Raw genomic sequence first — 24,750 nt, 5'->3', positions numbered from 1 at the left:
TTTTCTTCCGATGCTAAATTATGTACCTGCTGTTGACGATATTAATTTAACCCTTTATACAACGTAGCACTATAGTAAAGCAAAAGAAAAGTCTATTAAGTGTTTTAATGAAGGTTACTTGATTAAATACCAAAATGTCATTCCATTCTAAATATACAACACTATATATAATAAATGGAGTACTAGTTTTAGTCTGCTCATTGTGTCTTGCTCGGACTCACTCTTTTACCTGATTTCTTGTTTTTGTTAATCACTCTCATATAAATAAACTGTTGAAGAGAAGTTGTTTTGATTCTGATCATTGTTTTATTTATTTTAAACAGGACATTTTTATTTTTTTGTTCATTTTAAGCAGAATAAAGTGTCCAAACACTGAGAAAAACTCCTGCTGAAGCGACTAATCTCCACACTGTTATAAAGATGGCGTTTATTAAAGAGGAGAGTGAAGATGTGAAGATTGAAGAAACATTCACAGTCAAACAGGAAGATCTGCAGGAACAAACAGGTTGATTTTCATTCTCAAACACCAACTCAGTCCTCTGATCCTTATTCAGATATATATTTTAATAATAAGAATACTAAATTAAATCCATCTTGCAGCCCTGAGTGTGCAGCCTAGTTCTCCTAAATACACATAAGCACTCATTGAAAGACAGGAATTCTTTAGGCCTAAATTATATATAAAGCAGTTATCAATCCTTATTATTAAACAATAACTTATTCTAAATTACTCTGGGTTCACATACATTAACATAATGGTATTTGACTTAAAATTTTTCAAATTTGATATATTAGCAGAATAAATATTATGCATAATTTGCTGAATGTGTCATTGAAAAATAAATTAGTGAATAAAGAAAGAAAAAAAAGAAATGAAAGAAAGAGTGTATTTTCAAATAGTTTCAGTGTATCTGGGGGGGAACTTACCAATGGCTAAATGCAGTCTGTGACCAAAGCAGAGCAGTCTCCTCCAGTTATTCACAGATGCTGCTCTAATCATGTTAACTGCATTGTCCGATGTAATGCATACAAGTCTTTCCTCCAACAAGCCCCATGCTTAGATCGCTTCTTTGAGGCCTGTGGCAATAAACTCTGCTGTAAGGTCTTGCGGGAAAAAATGAAGTTTGCAAAAGCTTGCTTTTCATTTCAAACTCGCTGTCCATAAAATGAACGGTCAAGCTCAAATACAGTCCTGCAGTTCTACTTGACCATAAGTCCGTCATGGCATCAAAATATTCGATGGTGCGAATTTCTCGTTCTATTTTTTGGCAGCATTTCGTATACATCCAGGGTAGCACAACATTAGAAAAATGATAGCTTGATGGAAGGCTGTATCTTTTGTCAAGTGTAGTGATCATTATTTTAAACCCCTAACTGTTCACTGTAGTTATTGGACACATGTTCTTGGCTAAGTGGAACACGATCGCCTTAGCTATTTCCTTGTTTCTTTGCGAGCTAGATGGATATGGTATTGCATTATCTCCATCAATAGCTGGTGTGTGGTGAGCGCACTGATGTCGTTGTCCTGTGGCTGCTGTCGCATCATGCAAGTGGATGCTGCACACTGGTGGTGGTGTGGAGAGACCCCCCTCATGATTGTAAGGCTCTTTGGGTGTATGGCCATACACTGTAAATGCGCTACATAAATACACATTACATGACATAAACACTGTGCCTAATATTGTTGCCTGTGTTGTGGAGGGTCGGGAATTCTTTGTGGATGCGGTTTGTGTCTTCAGTCGTTGAAATTCTTGATATTGTACTTTGTGGTGGCTTTTAAGATGCTTTATTAGGTTAGTTGTGTTGCCTTGAGACGTACGGACTCATGAACAGAACATGAGCAGAGTTAGCACAAGACTCGTAGCTGCTCAATGACCCATTCCTCGAAACCGAAATAGTTTTAGACAATGGAGTATGACCCCTTTTTGGGGACTAACGATTGTACTTCTGCACTTACTTCACGCTGCACTGCCATTGTATTCACTCCAAATCACTGTAATCTTGTGATGCCAAGCCACTTCAGAGTGAGCGCGCTTGCAATCTATGCGCAGTTACATCATGCTTGTGATGCAGCAGCAGTCCAAACTGTAAACTCCGCCCATTAAAAAACAGCTTTGTCTTTATACAGCAAATCGCGACGATATTTACTGATCGTGGATCCCAAAAATCATTATCATGATAAATATACAATAAACCGTGCAGCCCTAGTTGTAGGTCTCAGATGTTTTTTTTAAGCAAGTCTTCATTTTCCTTTGTTCATGTTCTGCTATCCAATCTGAATCCAAAGTTTATGGATAAAAGTTTTGCTCAGAAATGTCTAAAATATTAAATTATTTATTTATTTATTTATTTATTTATTATTGTATTATTGAATGTATTAAATTATATATTTTTGATAGGACAAAACTAAATCTGGTTCATTGAAAAATTCCTTAACCTGTAGCCCTTTATGAGTCTAAAATTCCATTCATAATTGTCTTAAAATGTCTTTAAAAGTCTTACATTTAACTTGGTGAAACCTGCAGAAACCCTGGTTTAAAGTATGTCAAAAAACCTGGATGCCCCTAATTGTAAAGATGCTGAATGAAATAGACACTAAAATGATTCATTGTTATGAAGCATTGTACAGTATTGTAAACTATATTATGTTGTGAAACGACGTGAGACAAATTATAGTATAACAATAACATTTAGCATTGCACTGACTACAACTGGCCAACAAACTAGTAGAGATTACAGCATGCTGATTATATGCAAAAATTTGAGTGTAAAGTTCGTCAGTATTGACCATATTCTTCACATACTAGCAGGCGCCGCCATTAAAATATTTTTGCTTGAGAGTTTTTTAAATAAATGCTTTGGCATGGGACGATAACTATTTTCAACAAATACCATTTGGCGGTTTTATATGTAAGTTGTTTTTTTTTTTAACGTTTTTTAGGACAATAGTATCTCCAGCAGAAAAGATAACCAAAGATGCCTTTTTAGATGGCATTTCTGCATCTTGACAGGTATATAAAATGTCACCACGTTGGTCTTCAGCTAAGCCTCAGGAGATGCACAAATGCAAGAAAACAAAGACAAAAGTACAAATAAATGAAAACAAGTAACAAAGTATGTCATCTTGCCATCTCCTCATCACTCCAGTTTACAGCAAACGTGGCATTTAGAATTTGTATGTTAATTCATTAATTTTCCTTCTGCTTATGCTTAGTTCTGACTGCATGATTTTAGCCCTGATTTTTACTTGCCAACAGGTTTTGAGAAATTGCCGACAAATGCCTGACATCACAGGCAAATTGGTGCCCATTCACTTGAGTGAAAATCACACAGTATGAACTAAAGATGCCATCTGAGAGAATCGCCAATGCCTGTTAGATATTTGGCATGCTAAATATCTGGAGCTGTTGGCAATTCAAATCATGCCGTGTGAAATGAGTTTTGACTGATAATAACATTAACATAATAACATAATTAATAGCATTGGCAATCGCCTGCAGCCTGTCATTTTCATTTGTGGGTGAAACATCCATCTCATGCTTCTCGCTTTGAGCCTTCATACTAAAGTTAACTTTTTTTTCTTTTAAAGACCTGATGGTGCTGAAAGAAGAGACTCTTCATCAGAATGTAATGGAAGAGAAACAGCAGTTTGAGAAACACCAAGACATAACGACTGATGAAAAACCCACACTGACTAAAAAGACTTCATCACGTGGAAGACCTCGGAAATCCAAATCTGGATGTAATTTCAGCTGTAAACAGTGTAGAAAAAGTTTCAGTCAAAAGCCAAAGCTTGATGTTCACATGAGAGTTCACACAGGGGGGAAACCTTACACCTGCGAACAGTGTGGAAAGAGTTTTAGTCAAAAACAAAGCTTTAAAACCCACATGAGAATTCACACTGGAGAGAGGCCGTACACATGTCAACAATGTGGAAAAAGATTCAATCATGTAGGAAACTTTGCAGCACACAAGAGAATTCACACTGGGGAGAGAAAGTACACATGCCAACAATGTGGAAAAAGCTTCTATAATACAGGAAACCTGGCAGTACACATGAGAATTCACACCGGGGAGGAACCTTACTCTTGCTCTCAGTGTGGAAAGAGTTTTAAGCAAAATGTCACCCTTAAAATCCACATGAGAACACACACTGGAGAGAGAAGATTTACTTGCACACAGTGTGGGAAAAGTTTTTCTCAAAAGCAAGACCTTGGAATCCACATGAGGATTCACACTGGAGAAAAACCATACAAATGCACAGAGTGTGGTAAAGGTTTTCCATATAAAAGCACACTCAAACACCACATGATAAGTCACACAGGAGAGAAGCCGTTTGCATGTGTTCAGTGTGGAAAGAGCTTCACAACCAAAGCTAACCTCATGAACCACATGAATGGTCACACTGGAACCATAGTGTTCAGATGTGATCAGTGTGGAAAGAGTCTCACACACAAAGACTCCATTAAGAACCACATGAAGACTCATTCAGTAGAGTGTTTTAGATGCAGTAAATGTGGAAAAGACTTTAAACATAAAAGAAGCCTCAACACTCATATGAAGCTTCACAATGGAGAGCAGAGTCCTCAAAAATGAGCCCTTGTCCACACAAACACGGGTATATTCAAAACGGCAGCTTGTTCATGTAGTTTTTCTGTTCATTTAGTGAGGTTTATTTATGAGCTACTTTCAAGAGGATCACATGCTTATGATTGTTCACGGCTGGTCCTGCATTAGCTAACACAACTCAATACAAATAACTAGAGTTTTTTTTTTTTACCTCAGTTATCTTCTTCTTGAAGAATCCTCCTACTCACCCTCCTTTCTAGATTGGGTGACACAGAGACCTGGTAGTTAGCACTGTTGCCTCACAGCAAGAATTTCACAGGTTAAAGTCCCTCTGAACCAGTTGACATTTGTGTGAAGTTTGCTCGTTTTCCCCTGTGCTCACATGGGTTTCCCCCATGTTCCCCCCAAAGCCCAAATACACATGACCCAAGTAAACTGAACATTCAACAACACATTATTTATTTGATAAACTCTTCTCTTCGTAAGAACTTTGGTCAGCTTACTTATTTCATGTTTTAGAGTCATCAATGTAAGAATTTATTGAGCTGCATTTCTCCTTCTAAACAGAGGGAGGTGCTCCTGACCTTTCACACACCAGTATCCAATTTCTACACACCTTCCAGAACATTGGATGGCACCACTTTCCCACCATCTGCTGTGTGCCACCACTCAAGCTAGATTAGCAACACTTGTGTTTTGCCCTATCAAAGTTTGTGTGTAACAAGCTAGTGTTAATTCATTCATTTTCTTGTCGGCTTAATCCCTTTATTAATCCAGGGTCGCCATAGCGAAATAAACCGCCAATTTATCCAGCAAGTTTTTTTACACAGCAGATGCCCTTCCAGCCACAATCCATCTCTGGGAAACATCCACACACACACACACTCATACACTACGGACAATTTAGCCTACCCAATTCACCTGTACCACATGTCTTTGGACTGTGGGGGAAACCGGAGCACCCAGAGGAAACCCACGCAAAGGCCACACAGAAACACCAACTGAGCAGAGGTTCGAAACAGCAACCTTCTTGCTCTGAGGCGACAGCACTACCTACTGTGCCATTGCCTCGCCCCTCGTGTGTTCAGTCTTCAGCCATTATTGTTCTCCTGATTCTCTTGAGAAGCTAAATGACACTTTATTGTTGTGTTTTTTTGTCAGATTTGTTTTGCCTGTTTACTGGAAGCTCAGCTTCAGTCATTTCTGTTGTACTTTGTATTCTTTTTTTCAAGTAAAGATCAGTTGTTTGTTTTTTTCTAAAACTAAATGCCTCAAGTTCCATTATTAATTTTCTGCTCTTGGGTTCATAAGTTGAGGAGTTAGCTCAGCTGGGAAAAGCCCCAGCTTTGAGTCCAAGAGACCTGGCTTCAATCCTCACCTAAATCTTATAATCTATATGTACATTTGAGTCAGATTATGAAATTTTGACTTGATCAAATCTTGATGTGTTGTGGGTAACAAATAAGGACTTTGGTTTCAAAACACATTTGTTTTGATTGAATAATTTGAGAAAAGAAACAAGTTTCCTTTTTGAAGACAATTAAACTTTCTGTAGACAACTGGTTGCCTTTAAAGATATGTTCATGTGAAAACTCCCACATTACTACAAATAAATTGTATAAATAAACAGCACATTAGAGCAGATGTACAGTTGCATACTAAAATAGCATATTCGTTTTGTAATGATTCCAAGCAAAAAAACAGCATATGCAAACATTAAGTTTTTGAAGAAACTTTTTTTTTTAATTACTTACCATCAACACAAACACTCCACAGTTATTTGAGCAATGTTGTTTGGGAATGCCCTGGTAATACAAAAAAACAAAAAGAACACCACTATTAACAACAACAATTAGTAAAAAAAAATAATAATAAAGTGAAAACATTAAGTAGTTAAGGAACAATGTTTATGGGTGATGCTTACTGGAATTTCTGGAATCAGCACTGTACTCATCCCATGTGTCTAAACATACATGGTGTGCTAGTTTTCTGTAGAGAACAATATTAAAAGAAACAATCATACAAAACATTAAACATTTAAATTGAAAGCTCTCATATCACAGGGCCTACAGTCCGTCAGACATTTAGATGGGACTGATTAAAATAATATCAATGAACATATAAAGATAGATAAATCAGAACAAAGAGGAAAAAAGTGAAAAAAAAACAGAAAAAAAACAGGGACATGTGGTTTAAAACAGAACTACTATTATCCCGAATTCTTAACTTTTCACTCATAAACCAATAACTGCTCAAGTAGCGTGTATCATTGAAGCTCCGTCCAGAGAGGGAATCAAGCCAATAGATCTCCCTTTTTTTTTCTTCATGATCTATGACAGTGCAACTTTAACATTACATTTCATGAACTGAATCCTTTTCAGGTTTTATATTTAAAATAAGTGGAACAGTTTAATATTTTCTATTTATTTACTTGACATTATGTATTATATTGTCACAGACATCGATCATCCAGTGAATGCTTGTCCAAGAAGGTAGTAAAATGATGTCATGACTTGCCAGATTTTCCTTAAACAAAATCATAAGAATTTTTAAAGAAATGTAGTATTTACAACACAAACACTAAATGACTTATTCTACACTGCCTCAGTAACAAAAATCACACAATAACACTCACAGGAGCATTAGACAGTGGGTCACCACACATTGGAGGCAACCAAGTCACTGTCACATATGGACTGAATACATGGACTGTTATACCCTGTTAAGTGAAAATAAATTAAAATACAATTAAACAAGCAGATACAATCCTTTACATTAAATAAAGAGCTTTTTGGTGTAGGTCATTCTTTGCATTACCTGAAGGCCAGCAACATCCTTTATTACAGAAAGGCAAGCATTTAAAATCTGTAATCATTCAAGGATAAATTTATTCTACTACTTGGGTTAAGGTATTAATATACCAAAATGTGTTTGCAGAATCTTACTGTCGCCTCTACATCTTGAAGTAGTCCCAATGTTTGGAAATCCAACCTTGTGAGGACTGTTCCTCCAACAGATGCTAGGAATTCATCTTTTGGCCCTCTCTCCAGTAAGGCATGGTTTAACTATGAAGAGAACATACTATAATATTCTGCAATACAATATCTTTCTCACTGTTCATCTTTATGCATTTTAGTTAAAGTATTTTTAATGATCGTCTAATGAATAAACATGTTTCATGATATATAAATCTAACCTTCGCCAGCTGGACTGGACTGGGTGGCTGGGTCCAGCATGCCTTGTTTGGCTGCACACATTCCAGAGTGAAAATACTCCCAGTGGAGGTTTGAACAGGCACTACAAAATATATAAAATTAAAATAATTAGCAACAACACCCCATTTAAAATGACAACCAATATGAAAGAAAAAATATAAACAATTTAAATTCTTACAGTTGTTGTGTTGGTTCACTAAGGATCTCTTATCAGTCTTAACAGAGGGTGGAAGTGTGCCTTTAGATTGAAAAACAGTTGATGCATATGTATAAAAGGTACACTGCAAAAAATGCTTTTCTTGCTTAGATTTTTTGTCTTGTTTCTAGTCTAAATATCTAAAATTTCTTATATCAAGAGGCAATTTCTAGATAAGCAAAACATATTTTCTTGTTTTGAGAAATAATATGCCAATAATTAGTGAGTTTTTCCTTAAAACAAGCAAAATAATCTGCCAATGGGGTAAGCAAAATAATCTTGTTTTTTTCTTTTGACGTAAGATTATTTTGCTTGTTTTAAGGAAAAACTCACTAATTATTGGCATATTATTTAGCACTGGCTCATGATCAGGTACAATCTCCAAGTCAGAAAACACGTGCTTGTCCGTGAAACTGTGGGCTAAGACAAACAAAAATAATAAGAAAAAAAAGGTTAAATGCTGTTAACTATGTGGCCCTATGAGGTAGTCATTAAAACTTTAATAAAATATTTACACAAGTACGAAGAATATTTAAAAAAATTATGACCTTACCATTAAAATCAGATTCCAAAGTACGGTTGCCATGGAACAATTTATTAAAATGTTCTATTTTCTTTTGGTTATGTACAAGATTCTGGTGGTGGAGAATATTTCGTGCCAGAAAGATGTGTGCTGCTGGTCTTAACATATTCATGAAGTAGTTGTTTTTCTTTACTTCTGAAAAAAGCTGCTCTGCACGCTGGCTATTAAAGAGCCCATATTATGGATTTTTGAAAATTCCCCTCCATGTAGTGTGTAACACAGCTCTAAGTGAAGTGAAGTATCCAGCTAAGGCTTAAATCTGTAAGAATACAGTGTTTAAAACGGTTGATTCATCTATAAAAGAGTCGACTCATAGTGCTTCAAACGAGTCGCCTTGATACCGACTCATTAGGTGTTTCGCCATGACGTACGAACGAAACCAAGTTATTCACGTGCACGCGCAAACCCGGGAGATTTCAAACCTGAGGCCCTGCCCTCTGACGCATTAACGCAGACACACACACCCACCCACAAACACACGCACACCCACAAACACACGCACACAAACATGCCGGTCGATTGAAGTCACACTGCAGATGGATATATTGAGTCTCTACCCAAAGATGAAACCTCAGCATTATAACCAAGCAGTTGGAAACTTCTGGAAGCTACATGCTACAAAGAATACTTCATCTGAGTTTGTTAAAGGAAGGATCAGTAAAGAGTAACTGATGGACGTCAGGATGGGTTTCTTCCATTTCTCAAGTGTAAGTACGTGCGGTTAAAGTTGTTGCCTCGTTTACTCTAGCTTGCAAATATATTTAGTTGTGATTTGTTACTTGTAACCGCGTGTACTGTATCAGGTTAACTGGATATTTTATCTTATCGCGTGCAAAGTCACGTTAAAAACGCGACGCGTGCTGTTTGTTTATGGAGCTCCGTGCTAGAGTTCCGCTCCCGCGATTTATTCGGAAATTTATTCCCGCGCCGCAGAAATCTGGCGCGGGGACAGCCGCGGGAATAAATTTCCGAATAAATCGCGGGAGCGGTCGGTAACAGGTTTAATTTGGGACGGGAGCGGGGTGTCTAGCAATATCACGGATATTGCTATGCGAATTAGAAAGAGAGAGTCTGCGTGGTGCTTGTGTGTGTGTTAGTGCGCACGCGCGCGTATGAGAGAGAGAGAGAGCGAACGAACGAACGAGCTTTGTGTGCTTTGTGCTGTGTGTGTGTGTTTATACAGACAGCTTGGCTGTCTGGACTGTATACTGGGTGATTTTTGGTTGTGTTCTCCGCTCTAGCGGGACCGGGCGCGGCGGGCAGAAAACGGAGCGGGTTCTCAGGCTAAAACCTGGCGGGTGCGGGCGGAAGAGGGAGCGTTGTCATCCGGAGGTGTGTGTGTGTTTTTGTGTGTGTGTGGTATGGCGAGTACACGACTGTCTCCTTCGTTCGGTTATCCGTGGCACTATCCACTCGCCATAGTGTGGCAGCTAAAATCCACGTCTATACTATCGAGCGTGTATGAACTGTGATTACTTTTTAAATTGCTGATTAGCTATTGGCCATTTCCCTCTCTGACTGAAGGCAGTCGACCAATCGCGACAGACTGTCATCGGTCCAATCAGCGCAGATTAGCTCCGCGCTAAGGAGGGGTTTGGGAACAAATGAATCACTGGACGATTCATACAGGAGTCGCTGGGATAATTAGGTAAAAATAAATGCAGATTATAAGACCATGAAAGTGTTTTTTGACCTTGCATGCATATTAGACTGTTGTTGGAGACCCTTACAACCAGGATATGACCCTATTTCATGTATAATATGGGCTCTTTAACTTTTCCAGCCAGCTCTGGCATAAGACCAATAGTGCGGAGCACATCTCTCTTGTCCATACTGCTGCTTTGGTGGAAAACTACAGTAGTGCTCGGACGGACCGGTCACAGGGTGGCAGTCAGGATCTGCGTGTTTTTTTGTGTGTGTGTGTGTGTGTGTGTGTGTGTGTGTGTGTGTGTGTGTGTGTGTGTGTGTGTGTGTGTGTGTGTGTTTGTGTGTGTGTGTGTGTGAGAGAGAGAGAATTGTTTTAAAACTGTAAATCTCTTGATGGTGTTCATCATCTGTTCTGGTTCTTCTTGTGGTGAGTAGAGCAAGTTTTGCTTGAGCAGCTGAACAGTGAATGAGCCGCCATTTCAGTCTGTGTCTCTGACTATCGCCAGCTCCAGAAGAAACTCACACTGAGTCCAATTCTGTCCACATTTCAGGAAAACTCTGCTCCACATATCAAACTATTGTGTTCAGCGTCTACACTCCAGATAGCCGTGATGATCCACAGTCTCTCCATGTGCACAGAAGAGACACTCGTCATGGACACTAGAGTGAACAACACATATGAAGCGTTCACTGCCATAATCCCCTGCAGAATCCTCCATTGTAAATGCCCAACACGTTTGGTCAATGGTGCTTTATACAAAACTCTCCACACCGCTCTTCCCCTACAGCATCATCACATATCCATTCCTTCTGTTCATCTGCCTTCGTCTTCTCTCTGATCCCGAATAATCATCAGGATATCAGACGTGTGTTTGGACATGATGTGCTCTCTTCAACAAGCAGCTGTTGTCTTCATTCTGCAGGCTGTTCGCTCTGGCAGTCGCTCAGATATGTGTGCGCTGGCCTATAATAAACAGCAGAGTTCTTCTGCAGTCGGGTTATGTGCTCCATCAGGCACAGTCGTCTCAATAGTATCCTGTAGTGTGCTGTGCCCGATGTGTTCAGATCTTGTAGTGTGCGCACGTTTAAGAGTTGAGAGAATATAAGGCTCATTCCTGGCGTTGGCTAATAGTTCAGCTTGAGCAAACTCATGTTTAAAAGTGTGTTGATGATATTGTTAAATAGCCTACACAATGAGGCACAATTGAAACATTCACAACATCATCTTTTCCCACCTCAGCCATTAAAGCTTTATATTATTTTCATCTTTTATTCTTATTTGGACAGCCGTTATTCTCAACCCTGTAACGGACTAAACTGATAGTATTTCACAAAGGTTTTGCTGTAAAACCAACATTTCCCTGTTGCTCATGTGTCCCTCAAACCAGTTTAATGGCTAAAACATCACATTTCTGAGGAGTTTTAGATTCAGATGTGATTTAAGGTACAATTATACAACTTATGCATCTGTGCTCTCTTCATTTCTCTAAAAAAGCTTTAACTTTAGATGACTTACCTAAACCACATGTTCACAATGTCAGGCTTAACATGCTGGCTGGTCCTCAGCAAGAGGTCTTTCTATATTTAATTGTTTCTCTTAAACAATATGAATGTCACAGGGTGGAGAATACAGTGACGGGGTTGAAGACCGTAACAGGGTTGAGGAGACACTTTCATTTCAGTGTTAATTTGTTTTAATTAATGTGAAATTAAATCTAAGACTAAACCAGAACACTTCTTTATTTCAGTAAAACATTTAGGCATTGATCACACTGAGATGACATTAAAATTCATTAAACCAAACTACAGTCAGAATTCAGAACAGTGAAGTGCTGCAGGAAACTGGAGCGTTAGTAACCTTTACAAATGCTGATAAAGGCCTGTGTTCCCAACTATACTGCTGAACAGAACCTGCAGTGAACAGGAGCAACAGCTACATCATGACTAAACCTTTATTTCCTGGAACATCAAGAAAAACTGCAGCAGAAAACAGTCTTCTTAATGAAAATGCTTAATAATAATAATAAAATTATACAGCCAGACGGGCTGTTCTGTGCTCTGAGTATTTCAGAAACTGCTGATCTACTGGGATTTTCACACACAACCATCTCTAGGGGAGGAAATATCCAGTGAGCGGCAGTTCTGTGGGCGCAGATGCCTTGTTGATGCGGTCAGAGGAGAATGGCCAGACTGGTTCCAGCTGATAGAAAGGCAACAGTAGCTCAAATAAGCACTCGCTACAACCGAGCTCTGCAGAAGAGCATCTCTGAACACACAACACGTCCAACCTTGAGGCGGATGGGCTACAGCAGCAGAAGACCACCAGATATTCCTCAACCTTTTGACAGCTGAAGCTTCTTTATCGCTAATATTAATATGAATTCTGCCCTTAATGACCCCCTCTCTAACGTTGGCTAATTGTCACATGATATAGAGATGAGCAAATGAACTGTTTACATAATTAAAGTCTTTTTTTACTTCACATGTTCTGATTTGATCAGCTTTAACTCCTGATGAAACTCGTGACACATTCAATATAAAATCTGCTGCTGATACGGGCTCCATGTCTGAGATAAGATTGTGTCACAGTTTCAGTGGAAACACTGCTTCAGATATTCTCTCAGTAACTAAATAAAGTTATAGTCAGTGTATATTTACTGAAATGTTCTCGATAAATTAGGAGAAAATCTCAATCCTGTTACAAGTTTACAACCCTGAAACTATGAGATGAGTGACGGGGTCGAGTGTGATGGGTTGAGTTACTGAAACAAAATGGCCGCTGCTCCTCGTGTGGTTTAAGAGAGAAGATCCACACGGCAGCAGTTAAACTAGAATATGTCATATTGTTTGGACATTAAGAAAACAATCATACTCCATCTTAGTTTTACGTTACAGGGTTGAATTGTTAAGCTTGACCGTACCCTTCCTAACCATAATAAACCTCAAAAAATGTAAATAAATGACAATATATCTCGCCTTCTTTTGCACCGTGCTGTTAAAGAGAGCTGATGTCACTTCCTGTCTGTGATGTAATAATACATATAAATTTCTATAGGTGGAACAATGCTAGCTTAATAGGGTTGAGTTTATATTGAGGGACATAACTCTGTAGCCTGTTTTTCATTTAAAATAAATCTTATTTTTAATTTTATTTTTATTTATCACAAGAAAATAACTCAAATAAATAGTTGTAATACTGAAAAAAATGTAGACACTGTGTGTATTTGATTAATTTGTTTCTACATGCAATTTCAGAGAAGTGCCTCGGGGACATGACAGATAGCTTTGGTTTGTGACAGAAATGTTGAAAGTTCTCCCAGTTCTTCTTCTTTCCCACCACACATTTATGCATGTGTAAATAATGCTCCACAGCTCCACAATCATTCCTCTGACTGTTAAAGCACATGTGAATCTCTTATAATCTCATCCACTTACTGCTTCAAGAAATCCAAGAGGCGAGGGTTGGGACAAATGCAGTGTTTAGTTTACATCCTCTAACATGGCTAGCGAGCCTCACTGATCTGGGCCACATCACTGTGTAAATGTTTTCTGCGTTGGGTTGAATTTATTTGAACCCTTTCAGAAACACATGGAGTCAGATGTGCTTCAGGCATCAGTGATGAGCCAGTCTAGATCAAACACAATGACTCTGTGGTAGAAGACTGAGTACCTGTCTTACTTCTGTCCTCACAGATAAAACTGAACAGAACGCCACAAACTTAAAGCAGGACTTCCAGGACTGAGAGAAATAAACAACTATTAACTGAAGTGAAAGCACAAGCGGCCGGCACTTCTGTTGACATACAGTACATGAAGGGCTCTGTCCGTGAGAGCAATAGTCTTGACCCCCCAGTTCTGTGTGACTTTTCTTGACGTCTCAGCATCATTCTACACTTTTTATACAAGTGAGCTTCCCCTGAAAGAAGATTTTATTAGTTTTTATTTAAGGCCTTGGTGCTTTCTGTCCAGCCAATATGTGTCCAGATGCAGTTTAATGTGCATGTCGATTGAACTCCTTCAGCATGAACCCATTAAAATAAGCGGAGTCAGCAGTGTGCTCTTCCTTCTGAAACATTACTCCATGCTCTTTAAGTTTAATGTATTTATAATTGATTTATTTCAAGAAAATGTTATTTATGAAAGTGTTTTTACCTTTTCTGTTAGATTAATACGATGAGCTTTAAACACTGACAGTTCTGAGATTTATAATGGCAACAAACTGCAACCAACAGTTCTGGTTCAGGGTTTAGTGGCGGCTTTCTGAAGTGGAGCGAGGAAAATGTCCAGAACACATCAGCTGACACCTGATCTCAATTCAGTTTAGAAACTCAAGAAATGTACAGTCGCCTCAGAGATCTAATGAAGCTGGGATATATTTATTATTCATTCATTCATTTTCTGTTCGGTTTAGTCCCTTTATTAATCTGAGGTCACCACAGTGGAATGAACCGCCAACTTATCCAGCACATGTTTTACACAGCGGATGCCCATCCAGGTGCAACCCATCTCTGGGAAACATCCATACACACTCATACACTACTGACAATTTAACCTACCCAATTCACCTGTACCTGTAATCTTTGAACTGTGGGGGAAACCAGAGCACCCGGAGGAAACCTATGCAAACGCCTGGAGAACACACAAACGCCAACTGACCCAGCCAAGGCTCGAACCAGCAAACTTCTTGCTGTGAGGTGACAGCACTACCTACTGCGCCACTGTGTCGCCTTCTCGGAAATCATATATGCATAAATGTAAATATATTAAATGTGACCTCCTGTACTTTTATTTTGGCATCCCGGCGCTCACCCTGGGGCTGATGTGTTCAGACTCAGCATCAGTTGAACATCTTTAATCAGCCGCAGGTCATCTAGAGCAGCTTTAACACATGAGCTGTTCACACTTCTGTATGGTCTATATCAGAAAGAGGGACGGTCGAGTTCTGCTGGAGACCTGCACATAGAGGAACACATGGACATCAGACTGCTGATCAATCTGCACAGGAGACGATGAAGAGGAGGAAGACAGATGATGGAGGAAAAGCTGAAATAAATCTATTATCAAGGGAAATATTCAGACAGAATGATGAGGAGTTTAGGATGAAAATAAGAAGAGACGACATTTATATAACATTAACATATTAGTGGAGACAAATAAACGTGTGTGTGAGAAACAGAGAGGAGGAAGTGATGTGAACTAGACTGAGGTGAGGACACACTCGACTAAACTCAACACTGACATTAATGGAGTTCAGGAACAGGATTAATGTGGAGACTGTAGAGTTCTAGAGAACCTGTTAGATTTGATGGAGGACATATGCAAGAGAAAAGTAAAGTGGCTGCAATGCAGTACTGGGAAACACCCACACAGTCTCACATTTACACACAAATCAGGGTAAATTAAGTGAAGCTGAAGTCAAAACTATAATAAAGATACAGACAGAGAGTATGAGGCAGGAACACTGGGATATAAATGACTCAGGAAGACATCTGTATACAATCCAATGGTGAATCTGTGAAGGAAGAGAAATGGGGAATAATCGGAGTGAGGAAATGATCTTAACCGCTTCAGAATAGCACATCCAGAACTAAACAAGACACTGTGTTTATAGAGAAGCACACACATGACTTATACTCACATTGTAATCAGTGTGAAACATGTGCAGCATGTAATAACAGAATGTCAAGATTATCCATACAAAAGAGAAATATTAATTTACTCTGGATTATATACTAGAGTCAGCATATGGAAACTACAATAATTAATGTCTGAAATAATCTGGTCTGTTAGAAAGAATTTACAATTTTAACCGGATTTCTTTGTTTAATCAGCGATTTATTTCCCTTGAATTTATGGTGAGATTTTCCCCGTGTCTCTCTCCATGTTAAAATCAGCCAGTCCAGCAGGAGGCGGTGAAGCACATTATAGTTTGACAACCGCCAAAATACTGAAGAAGTTGACAAACCGAAAGCGCCAAAAAGCTCACATCGTGTTCCTGCTGCACAAGAGCGTCTGTACTTCTGCATGTGAGTTTAACACTTCTACATTACGCTGATTGGTGGAGATGATTAAGGCTTTATATGTGTATTAGTGTGTTTATAAGCGTGATTTGTAGGACTGTCTGCTCCTGAAGTTTAAAGACTTAAACGCCGATTAAACACAGTCCAAACCCAGACAGCACACATACGTTGGGCCGACGTCGTGCCGACTTTCAAAATTCCATCGGCGCGATGTCGCTCAGGGAGCGTTTGCTAATTGGCAAAATGTCGCCGCGACGTCGGCAAATGATCGGAAACGCTGTCCGGCCGATGTTAGGACGACGCAACCGGAAATGCCGGCCGCTCCGCGGAGGCGCTGTTCTCAGGCGTTTTGCTCCATACTTATGGACCACTAGCTGCAGCAGCTGCTTATTTATAATAAACATGACACACCACTCTCAATAACAGTTGAAGATTTATTAATATTTTTCACAAACATACAAATAGATTAACATACTTTTATCACACATAACCATGTTTTACTACGTTTAAAACAAAACCAACAAGTTGTACTATAACCATGGCTGAAATACTGTGCAATAAAGATTTTAAATACAAAGTGCAGCATTTACATTAAGACCATAGGAATATTTACAAGTACTTCAAAACATGTACACTAAGGGTGACTATAGTTTACTATAGTAAAAACACAAATCACTTGTGTAAGCACATGTTATAATGCTTATAATTTCTTAAATAGTGTTAAAGAAAATGCATGTTTCCAAGACTATAATTTTAAAATACAAGATAATACCAGTCATGTGTTCAGTATCCAAAAGACTTTCTTCAGGGAGTTACAATAAAACAAGAGTACACAAACACAAAATAAATACCAAGCAAACAATATTTACAGTAGTAAATAAAATCATACAAATTAAAATAATTGTCTGATAAAATTTTATTAAAGTCTGTAGTCAATTTTTTTTTACATTTTTTTTTATAAATGGCATTCAACAATTTGCAATCTCCTCTGAACTAATAACACATCAATAATATAAAATAACATTACTTCTCAGAGATAACCAGTTTTTTTTAGGCAAACTCTAATGCACGACACAAAACAGATTTTGTCATTCTATATATATATATATATATATATATATATATATATATATATATATATATATATATATATATATATATATATACATATATACATATATATACATATATATACATATATATATATATATATATATATATATATATACATACATATATACATATATATATATATATATATATATATATATATATATATATATATATATATATATATATATATAAATATATATATATAATCCCTTAATTTCTGTTTAACGGAAATATTTTTTAACACATTTCTAATCACAATAGTTTTAATAACTCATTTCTAATAACCGAGTAAATAATATTTGACTAGATATTTTCAAGACACTTCTATACAGCTTAAAGTGACATTTAAAGGCTTAATTAGGTTAATTAGCTTAACTAGACAGGTTAGGGTAATTAGGCAAGTTATTGTATATCGATGGTTTGTTCTGTAGACAGTCGAAAAAAATTGCTTAAAGGGGCTAATAATATTGACCTTAAAATGTTTTTTAAAAAATTCAAAACTGTTTTTATTCTAGCCGAAATAAAAGAAATAAGACTTTCTCCAGAAGAAAACATAACATTTTCTTGCTCTGACCTATATTTATATAAATAAAACTGGTTGTAAATTGTGTACAATGTTCCAAGAAAACAGACAAAATGAAAAGAAATAACCTGTCATTTACTTTTGTTTTATCTTGTGGAATGTTGCTTACACTTAAAAGGGGATATATAGGTGGAATAAAAAGTATGTCGCCATCCTCGAAATTGTTCTTGTATGTTGTCTTCATCTTTAGTCTTCACAAGTGAGGCTGGCCCAAACCGGGACTGCAGTAGCCATATCTAATCCTTGTAGTGGGAACCCTTAAATAAAGCAAGAAACCAAAAGAAGAAAGATTAGCATTTGAGCAGTTCATATTACCACAAATATAAATTATTTGTTTCATGACATATAACTGGAGTATGTGTTATGCAAGTGACTAGCTAAAATGTGTAATTTAATTTAAACTTAAAGAGTGTGTCTGAGCACTAATTTTCAGAAAAGCCATTTGAAAGTTAAATTCCTTGTGAAATCATAATGAATGTTTTTTTTTTTGGTTTTTAGTATCATTGTGTTAGTATAAATGTGTCTCTAAATATATGTCAAATCTTCAGATACCACATTACATGCAAATTAAACTAAGTTTCGTCAACTAAAATGTCACACTGTACACCACATTTAATATATCATAGCTAGGGCCAGGAGGAATCTGCGGATGTTTTTTGCTATTTCTGCTGAAAATTTTGGTGGAAGTCTGCGGATTTCTGCGGAATTATTTTGGGAGTATCATAACTAAAACCTTAATATATGAAATAAAAAATAATATATTTTAAAGTTTTATTTAATGTTTAAAATGCAAATCCAATTAGATTCACTTTATTTGGTAAATAAAGCAAGTTTTTCATGTAACATATCTAGTAAGACAGAAAACATTACTGTACAAACCTCACTGTACATAAATTAGATGAACATTTTCACATTAGTCAATAATATTACTGAAATTAATAAAAAAACTGAATAAATATAGATTTACACACATTTACTCAAGTAAATAAACAGAAAATAATGATAGGCTAAATATCTGCGGAGTTCTGCGAAAAATCCGGGTGAGCCTAATCATTGCTTTATTTCTGCTACAAAAAGGTTTTTCAGCAAACAACTTCTATTATTTGTAGGCTATAGAGGAGGATATAAAAAGAAATGATATATTCAACTCTCTAATTAAATGCACCTTATGCAGCTAATCAGGTCTTTTAGGCTTATTTGAAAACTTAAATGACGTGTTGACCACAGTTGTACAATGCTCAGTGAGAATACTTTTTTTCCACAAATTCTTTTTGTTCTAAAGAAACATGTCTGATTGCTAGCAATCATCAAAGAGCAAACTTTTTTTTTTTTCAAATAAATACTATGCTTTTAAAAATAAACTTTTCATACATCAAGAATACTAAAAATATGTTTATTTAAAATGTTTTATATATAAAAAAACAGCTTGAGGAGAGAATCAGTACATTGGAATACTATTTTTTCAGAAGGATCATGTGACACCATTAATTATATACATTGTATTAAATTCACAGTATTACTGCTTGACTGTATTAATTAAATAAAGCTGACACTATCAGAAGAGAATTTACCATACCAACCTAAAAGCTTTAAACAGTAGTGTATGTTTAAGATGTTACTTACTAGTCCTATTGTACTTTGGAGAGGTTGTCTGACAGGAGGATCCCTTCAACTCAGCAGAATTCTCAGCAGACCATCAGCGTACACCAATCTAAGAATAAAATAAGCAATTTGTTAAAAACCAAAAATATATATTTTATATTTCCAGGTTTATAGGAAAGAAGAAAGCTAAAGCGGATTTAAAATGTAGAAAAAAATAAAACCTATTGACAATTTAATGCCACAACATACCCTAAACTAAGCACGCTCAAATGGTTAATTTTAACTGTTAAGGATTCATTCATTCATTGTCTTTTGGGCTTAGTCCCTTTATTAATCTGGGGTCACCACAGCGGAATGAAAGGCCAACTTAGCCAGCCTATGTTTTACGCAGTGGATGCCCTTCCAGCTGTAACCAATACACACTCATTCACACACACTTATACACTATGGTCAATTTTAGCATACCCAATTCACCTATGTCTTTGGACTTGGGAAAACCGGAGCACCCGGAGGAAACCCATGCCAACACGGGGAGAGCATGCAAACTTCACACAGAAACGCCAACTGACCCAGCCGAAGCTTGAAGCAGCAACCTTCTTGCTGTGAGGCAAACGTGCTACCCTCTGCGCCACCGTGCTGCCCTGTTAAGGAATCAGATTAATATAAATGAATTGACATGTTTATTTAGTGTCTGACACATTAAATATTGCATTTTTAAATATTGTTTCATTTTAAGATTTATTTCAGAATTAACTATAGAACCGGATATATCGTCACATTTTCATGCACAGCAGCATTTCCAAGAACATAGAAAAACAGAATATAGGCCAACTGAAAAAAAAATAAATTAAAAAATTCTGAGGGTATAATCTTGGATAAAAATATCACAGTTTCACAGTATTGTGATTACTGCTCTGAAATGTGTTTTTTTTTATCTCTGTGTAAAAAACAGCTACTTTTTCCCCATTGAACACAATATGTTTTGTTTTAAGAAACATTTAAAATATTTTGTAACAGTAAACGTGCCAGGCTAAATAATAATTTAATAAAATAGTACTATCTTCATTAGACTCAAAAACACTGATTTCTTGTGAAGGCATAATAAGCTATTTGTTTTTCAGATGTTTGCTGAATCGTGAGCTGACCAGTAGCTTTTGATGTGGAGGGTCTTTTGCTGCTGTAAATAATGTTGGACTATTTTTTTAAGTCTTTGATAACGCGCTAAAAACCATATACAATGCATCCGGAAAGTATTGATACTTTACTTTTTCCACATTTTTAATGTTTCAGTCTTATTTCAAAATGGATTAAATTCATTAATTTCCTCAAAATTCTACACACAATCCCCATAATGTGTGTTGACCCGATTTTAGTTAATCATTTACAAGTCAATATTGCCTATATGGATTGTAATTTAAAAAAAAATTAACATGTAAAATTGCAGTGTTAAATGCAATGCCATCAAACATTTTAGACGCACCAGTGCAAAAAGCTAGTCTAGAGCACTTGGAATGCTGGTGTAGTTCTAGTTAAATTCAGTTCAGTTAAAGCTGTATATGCAACAGGTCTCAAGTAGAGGATATAGTATTTAACTAATCTTAACAACTAAACATTTACGAATCTGTATTAGCCAGCTCATGTACTACAATGTAACATACTGTATATTGCCACCTTGATACTTAAGCTTTCTTTAAAATATTTTGTGTTCAACCGATTAATTAATTCTTTCATTTAATTTTTTCTGTGCAATAGTATAGCTTACACTGGTGTATTTGTATGGACCCTCCAAAATAGCGGAGGCCACTTTCTGGCCACCCAAGTATAAACTTCTAGCCTAGCCACGGTGAACTACCTGTCTGTCCTGCTCCAGAACTCTTTGTCGGCTGCTTGTATGTCTGCATACAGCTGCACAAGTCTTTTAACACTGACAAATACAGCCTCTGCACATCCTCACAACCAGGAGAACAGAATGATCAGGAGGACCTGAAAAATATAACCAACTGAAATCAGTTGAAATGTATTTTGTCTTGTGATGATGACACAAAAATAAATTATTTTTTACAAAGGATGTGCTGTTACCTATGAAACATTCTATATTGAATGATCTTTTTGATCCTGTTTCCTTGATGTCATTCACTCAGAGATGGTTTGGACATTTGATTGTATCTAAACTGTAATGAATTTAAGTTACACAAACATTGATAGCAGGACCATTGATCTTGTAACTTATACAAATTGTTAAGTATTGAACAAGTCTGCAACCAAACTAGTCAAGTTAATAATACTAATCTCAACTCAACTATGATTAGTTGTCTTGTTTCTGCTGCCCAGACGGTCTCTACACCTGCTGATAAAAAAAGGAAAAAGTATGGTATTTTTACAACAATGAAACTGCAAACAACTTAACTATAAGGGGGTAAGCAGTGAGCATCTTTTATTATAAGCAATTTACTGAATACTTTGTCACTGGTATTACCTAAAAACCAAACGTCCCAAGTTTGGCTCATAGCTGTCCACACATCTGCCCAGTAGCTTGTGGTAATACTGAAGACACTGATCAGCTGGTCCAACTGAGTTTGGAGTTGAACTGCAATCAGGCATCCAATACTGCAAAGAAAGAGAAACTCACTTTGGGTTAACAAATAATGTAATCCCATCCACGCATTTCAAGTAATTGTGCAGTTAATTCTCTTAAAATGAATGAATGAATTCTCTTATTGAATTTTCTGAGAGCTTATGAATATATTTTGTCTTCCCAAAATAGCATGTACTGAAACACAAAATTATATAAATATAATTTAATAAGAGCGTGACGTGGTGGAACAATAGGTAGTGCTGTTGCCTTACAGCAAGGATGCTGACTCGAGCCGCAGCTGGATCAGCAGGCATTTCTGTGTGTAGTTTGCAAATTCTCTCTGCGTTTGGTGGGTTTTCTCTGGGTGCTCCGGTTTTGCCTACAAGTCCAAAGACATGGGGTACAGGTGAATTGGGTAGGCTAAATTGTCTGTAGTGTATGAGTGAGAACAAGCGTATATGGTTGTTTCCCAGTGATGGCTTGCAGCTGGAAGGGCATCCACTGCGTAAAAAATATGCTGGATAAGTTGACAGTTCATTCCGCTGTGGTTACCCCAGATTAATAAAGGGACTAAGCAGAAAAGAAAATGAATGAATGAATGAATGAATGAATGAATGAATGAATGAATGAATGAATGAATTTAATAAGAGTTAAACTGATCTGTTAACATGTCAGGAGCTGATCTACCTGTTGTCAAACTGATGAAAATGTTTTCTCAATTTACTTTAACATTTTTGTGTTTGTTTATGTTTTTATAACTTGCAGCCATTGTTAAATTTAAAAGTATTTTAAACATGCATGGACATCTAAATGCATATAGGGCACATATCTCAAAACATTATGAAATATTTCCAGATAAATCAATTTTGAATTAAAATGTATATTAATCTCCAGACTTGCATCTCCCTGATCTTTTTAAAAGAACGGCCATTCGTTTGCTCATCACTGTTTGACAAGTGTCTGGCAGTCAATCAAAAATATACTTACATATAAAGATGTTCATCAGCAACACGGCACTTAGGTTAAACTTAGACCTCCTTTTCAGTTGATGTGGAAAACAAAAGCAAAAGAAAGAAAAAACAAAACGACTGAATACAAGTTGCATATCATGCCTGTACAAATCAAAAATTATTCATTTAGGGCTTAAATTGACTTAAGGATGAGTTAAGGTGTAAGGGATGGGTGAACAGTGTAAATATACATGTAATTCATAGCTATGATGTAAAGCTAAATTTTCAGCATCATTACTCAAGTCTTCAGTGTCACTTGATCTTTCAGAAATCTTTTTTTAAGATGTTGATTTAGTGCTTGAGGTTGAACTAATATAATGGTGATTATCAAATGGTGCTGATTTGCTGCTCAAGAAACATTTCGGATTGCTATCAATGCTAAAAACAGATGTGATGACAAATAATTTAGTGTAAACTTTTTTCTAAGATTTAATAAATCAATTAATCATAAAAAATTAAACAAAATGAAAATCACAAATATTACTTCATTAGCAGCAAATCTATATATTTACTAAGTTCTGAAGAATCATGTGATGTGAAATTTAATACCACTCACATGTTTCAATGTCAAAACTTTCTTAAAACAACTGCAATAAAGACAAGTAACAGATGCATAATATATAGACATGTAACATGTGCATAATGATGTGCAATGGAAATTCATATGAATTAATCATCTGCTTAAAGTTACCTGTCTTTCCTGTATCTCTGTGATCAGCTCCCTTCAGAAATTTAGGAATCTTGAGTTATATTTTCTGTAGCAGGGGGTTATTCTCTCACTCCTGAAACCACAGAACACTTTTTTACTTAACATTTAGTTTAAGATACCATGAAATATCAAAACACGATTGAACTTTTGATTCACGGTCCTTTACAGTAACGTTACAATGCGTATTTTAGACTACATATCGAGTGCATTCAATAAAACATTGACAAAACCTCTCATCTACACATAAAGAATAAATAAAAGCCAAAACTTTAACAAACAAGTTTAACAAGAGCTAACATTAAGTAAGTTAACGTAATATTACCCCGACGCTAACGTTACCAGTGCTAATATGCTAACGGACTTTTACGAAGACTTACCACTCTTATATAACATAATATTCAACAGAATATTCATCAATTGCCAATAATAAATGTGTGAGGAACAGTTTTATGTAGTATTTGCTTTGTTTTAGGGACTAAACTTACCTGAAAACAGTCAAAACGGCAGCCTGAGAGAAGTCGTGTTGTGTCTTTTAGGTGGTGTCGTGTCGTGTTGTAGCTTCGTTTCCCATAGCAACATCCTCTCCGCTCCAGTGTTGGAAGCAAGACGCGCGCGCGCACATTAAAGTCTTGCAGTATTACATTTATAAACATGATCACTCCATAGACAATTTAAATAATAACCTTGTATTTTATATCTTGAATTTAAAATGTATTTAGCAGTTTTATATACGCTATTATCTTTAAGACGAGCTTTATAGCCTACTAAACTGTTACAAAACAAACACTTTATTTGTGCATTCACTGTCAAAAATAAATAACCAATAAATATAAATGCAAGTATATATAAAACAAAGATGTCACTCTGTAAAAAGGTGTTTATTTTAATTAAACAGCCGAAATGCAGAACATACTTGATTTTTACACTG

General features: G+C 36.5%; 2 protein-coding genes and 2 long non-coding RNA genes across 25 annotated transcripts in view; 2 read left to right on the top strand and 2 right to left on the bottom strand.

Moving 5' to 3' along the window:
- LOC141375011 (uncharacterized) overlaps nt 1-6,128 on the top strand; it is a 181,020-nt gene extending 174,892 nt beyond the window's left edge. For 2 of the 4 annotated variants that reach the window (XM_073948741.1, XM_017355700.4), the window contains 2 exons: nt 356-505; nt 3,590-6,128. In XM_073948741.1, coding sequence (XP_073804842.1) covers nt 421-505; nt 3,590-4,596 — 1,092 coding nt within the window. In that variant the 5' untranslated portion in view covers nt 356-420 and the 3' untranslated portion in view covers nt 4,597-6,128. Of the gene's footprint in view, nt 1-323; nt 506-3,589 lie in introns of all 4 variants that reach the window. The other 2 variants (XM_068220350.2, XM_073948742.1) reach the window with 2 other exon arrangements.
- Nucleotides 5,726-8,022, bottom strand: LOC141381967 (uncharacterized). The gene is made up of 3 exons (XR_012402878.1): nt 7,963-8,022; nt 6,494-7,866; nt 5,726-6,374 (listed from the first exon to the last, which is right to left on the bottom strand). It is a non-coding gene; the product is annotated as an uncharacterized lncRNA (long non-coding RNA).
- An 8,146-nt stretch (nt 8,023-16,168) lies between these two features.
- The window catches only part of LOC137491177 (protein NLRC3-like), a 68,468-nt gene continuing 59,886 nt past the window's right edge, over nt 16,169-24,750 (top strand). For both annotated transcript variants that reach the window (XM_068220254.2, XM_073948295.1), the window contains exon 1: nt 16,169-16,236. The gene's annotated coding sequence lies outside the window, so the exon portion shown is untranslated. The remainder of the gene's footprint in view (nt 16,237-24,750) is intronic.
- LOC110439563 (uncharacterized) lies at nt 18,154-24,391 on the bottom strand. Of its 18 annotated transcripts, none has more exons than XR_012402670.1 (12): nt 24,308-24,391; nt 23,805-23,895; nt 23,670-23,700; nt 23,091-23,140; nt 22,376-22,673; nt 22,005-22,135; nt 21,829-21,875; nt 21,608-21,699; nt 21,381-21,511; nt 20,098-20,169; nt 19,550-19,637; nt 18,154-18,183 (listed from the first exon to the last, which is right to left on the bottom strand). It is a non-coding gene; the product is annotated as an uncharacterized lncRNA (long non-coding RNA). The 18 variants fall into 18 exon arrangements; XR_012402672.1 differs by having other exon boundaries at nt 21,381-21,528; nt 21,829-21,872; XR_012402673.1 differs by having other exon boundaries at nt 21,381-21,528; nt 22,376-22,482.

This window comes from Danio rerio, chromosome 4 (assembly GCF_049306965.1).
Source record: "Danio rerio strain Tuebingen ecotype United States chromosome 4, GRCz12tu, whole genome shotgun sequence".
Classification (NCBI taxonomy): domain Eukaryota; kingdom Metazoa; phylum Chordata; class Actinopteri; order Cypriniformes; family Danionidae; genus Danio; species Danio rerio.
Note: the sequence above shows the minus strand (reverse complement) of the source record. Positions and strands in the feature narration are given on the sequence as shown.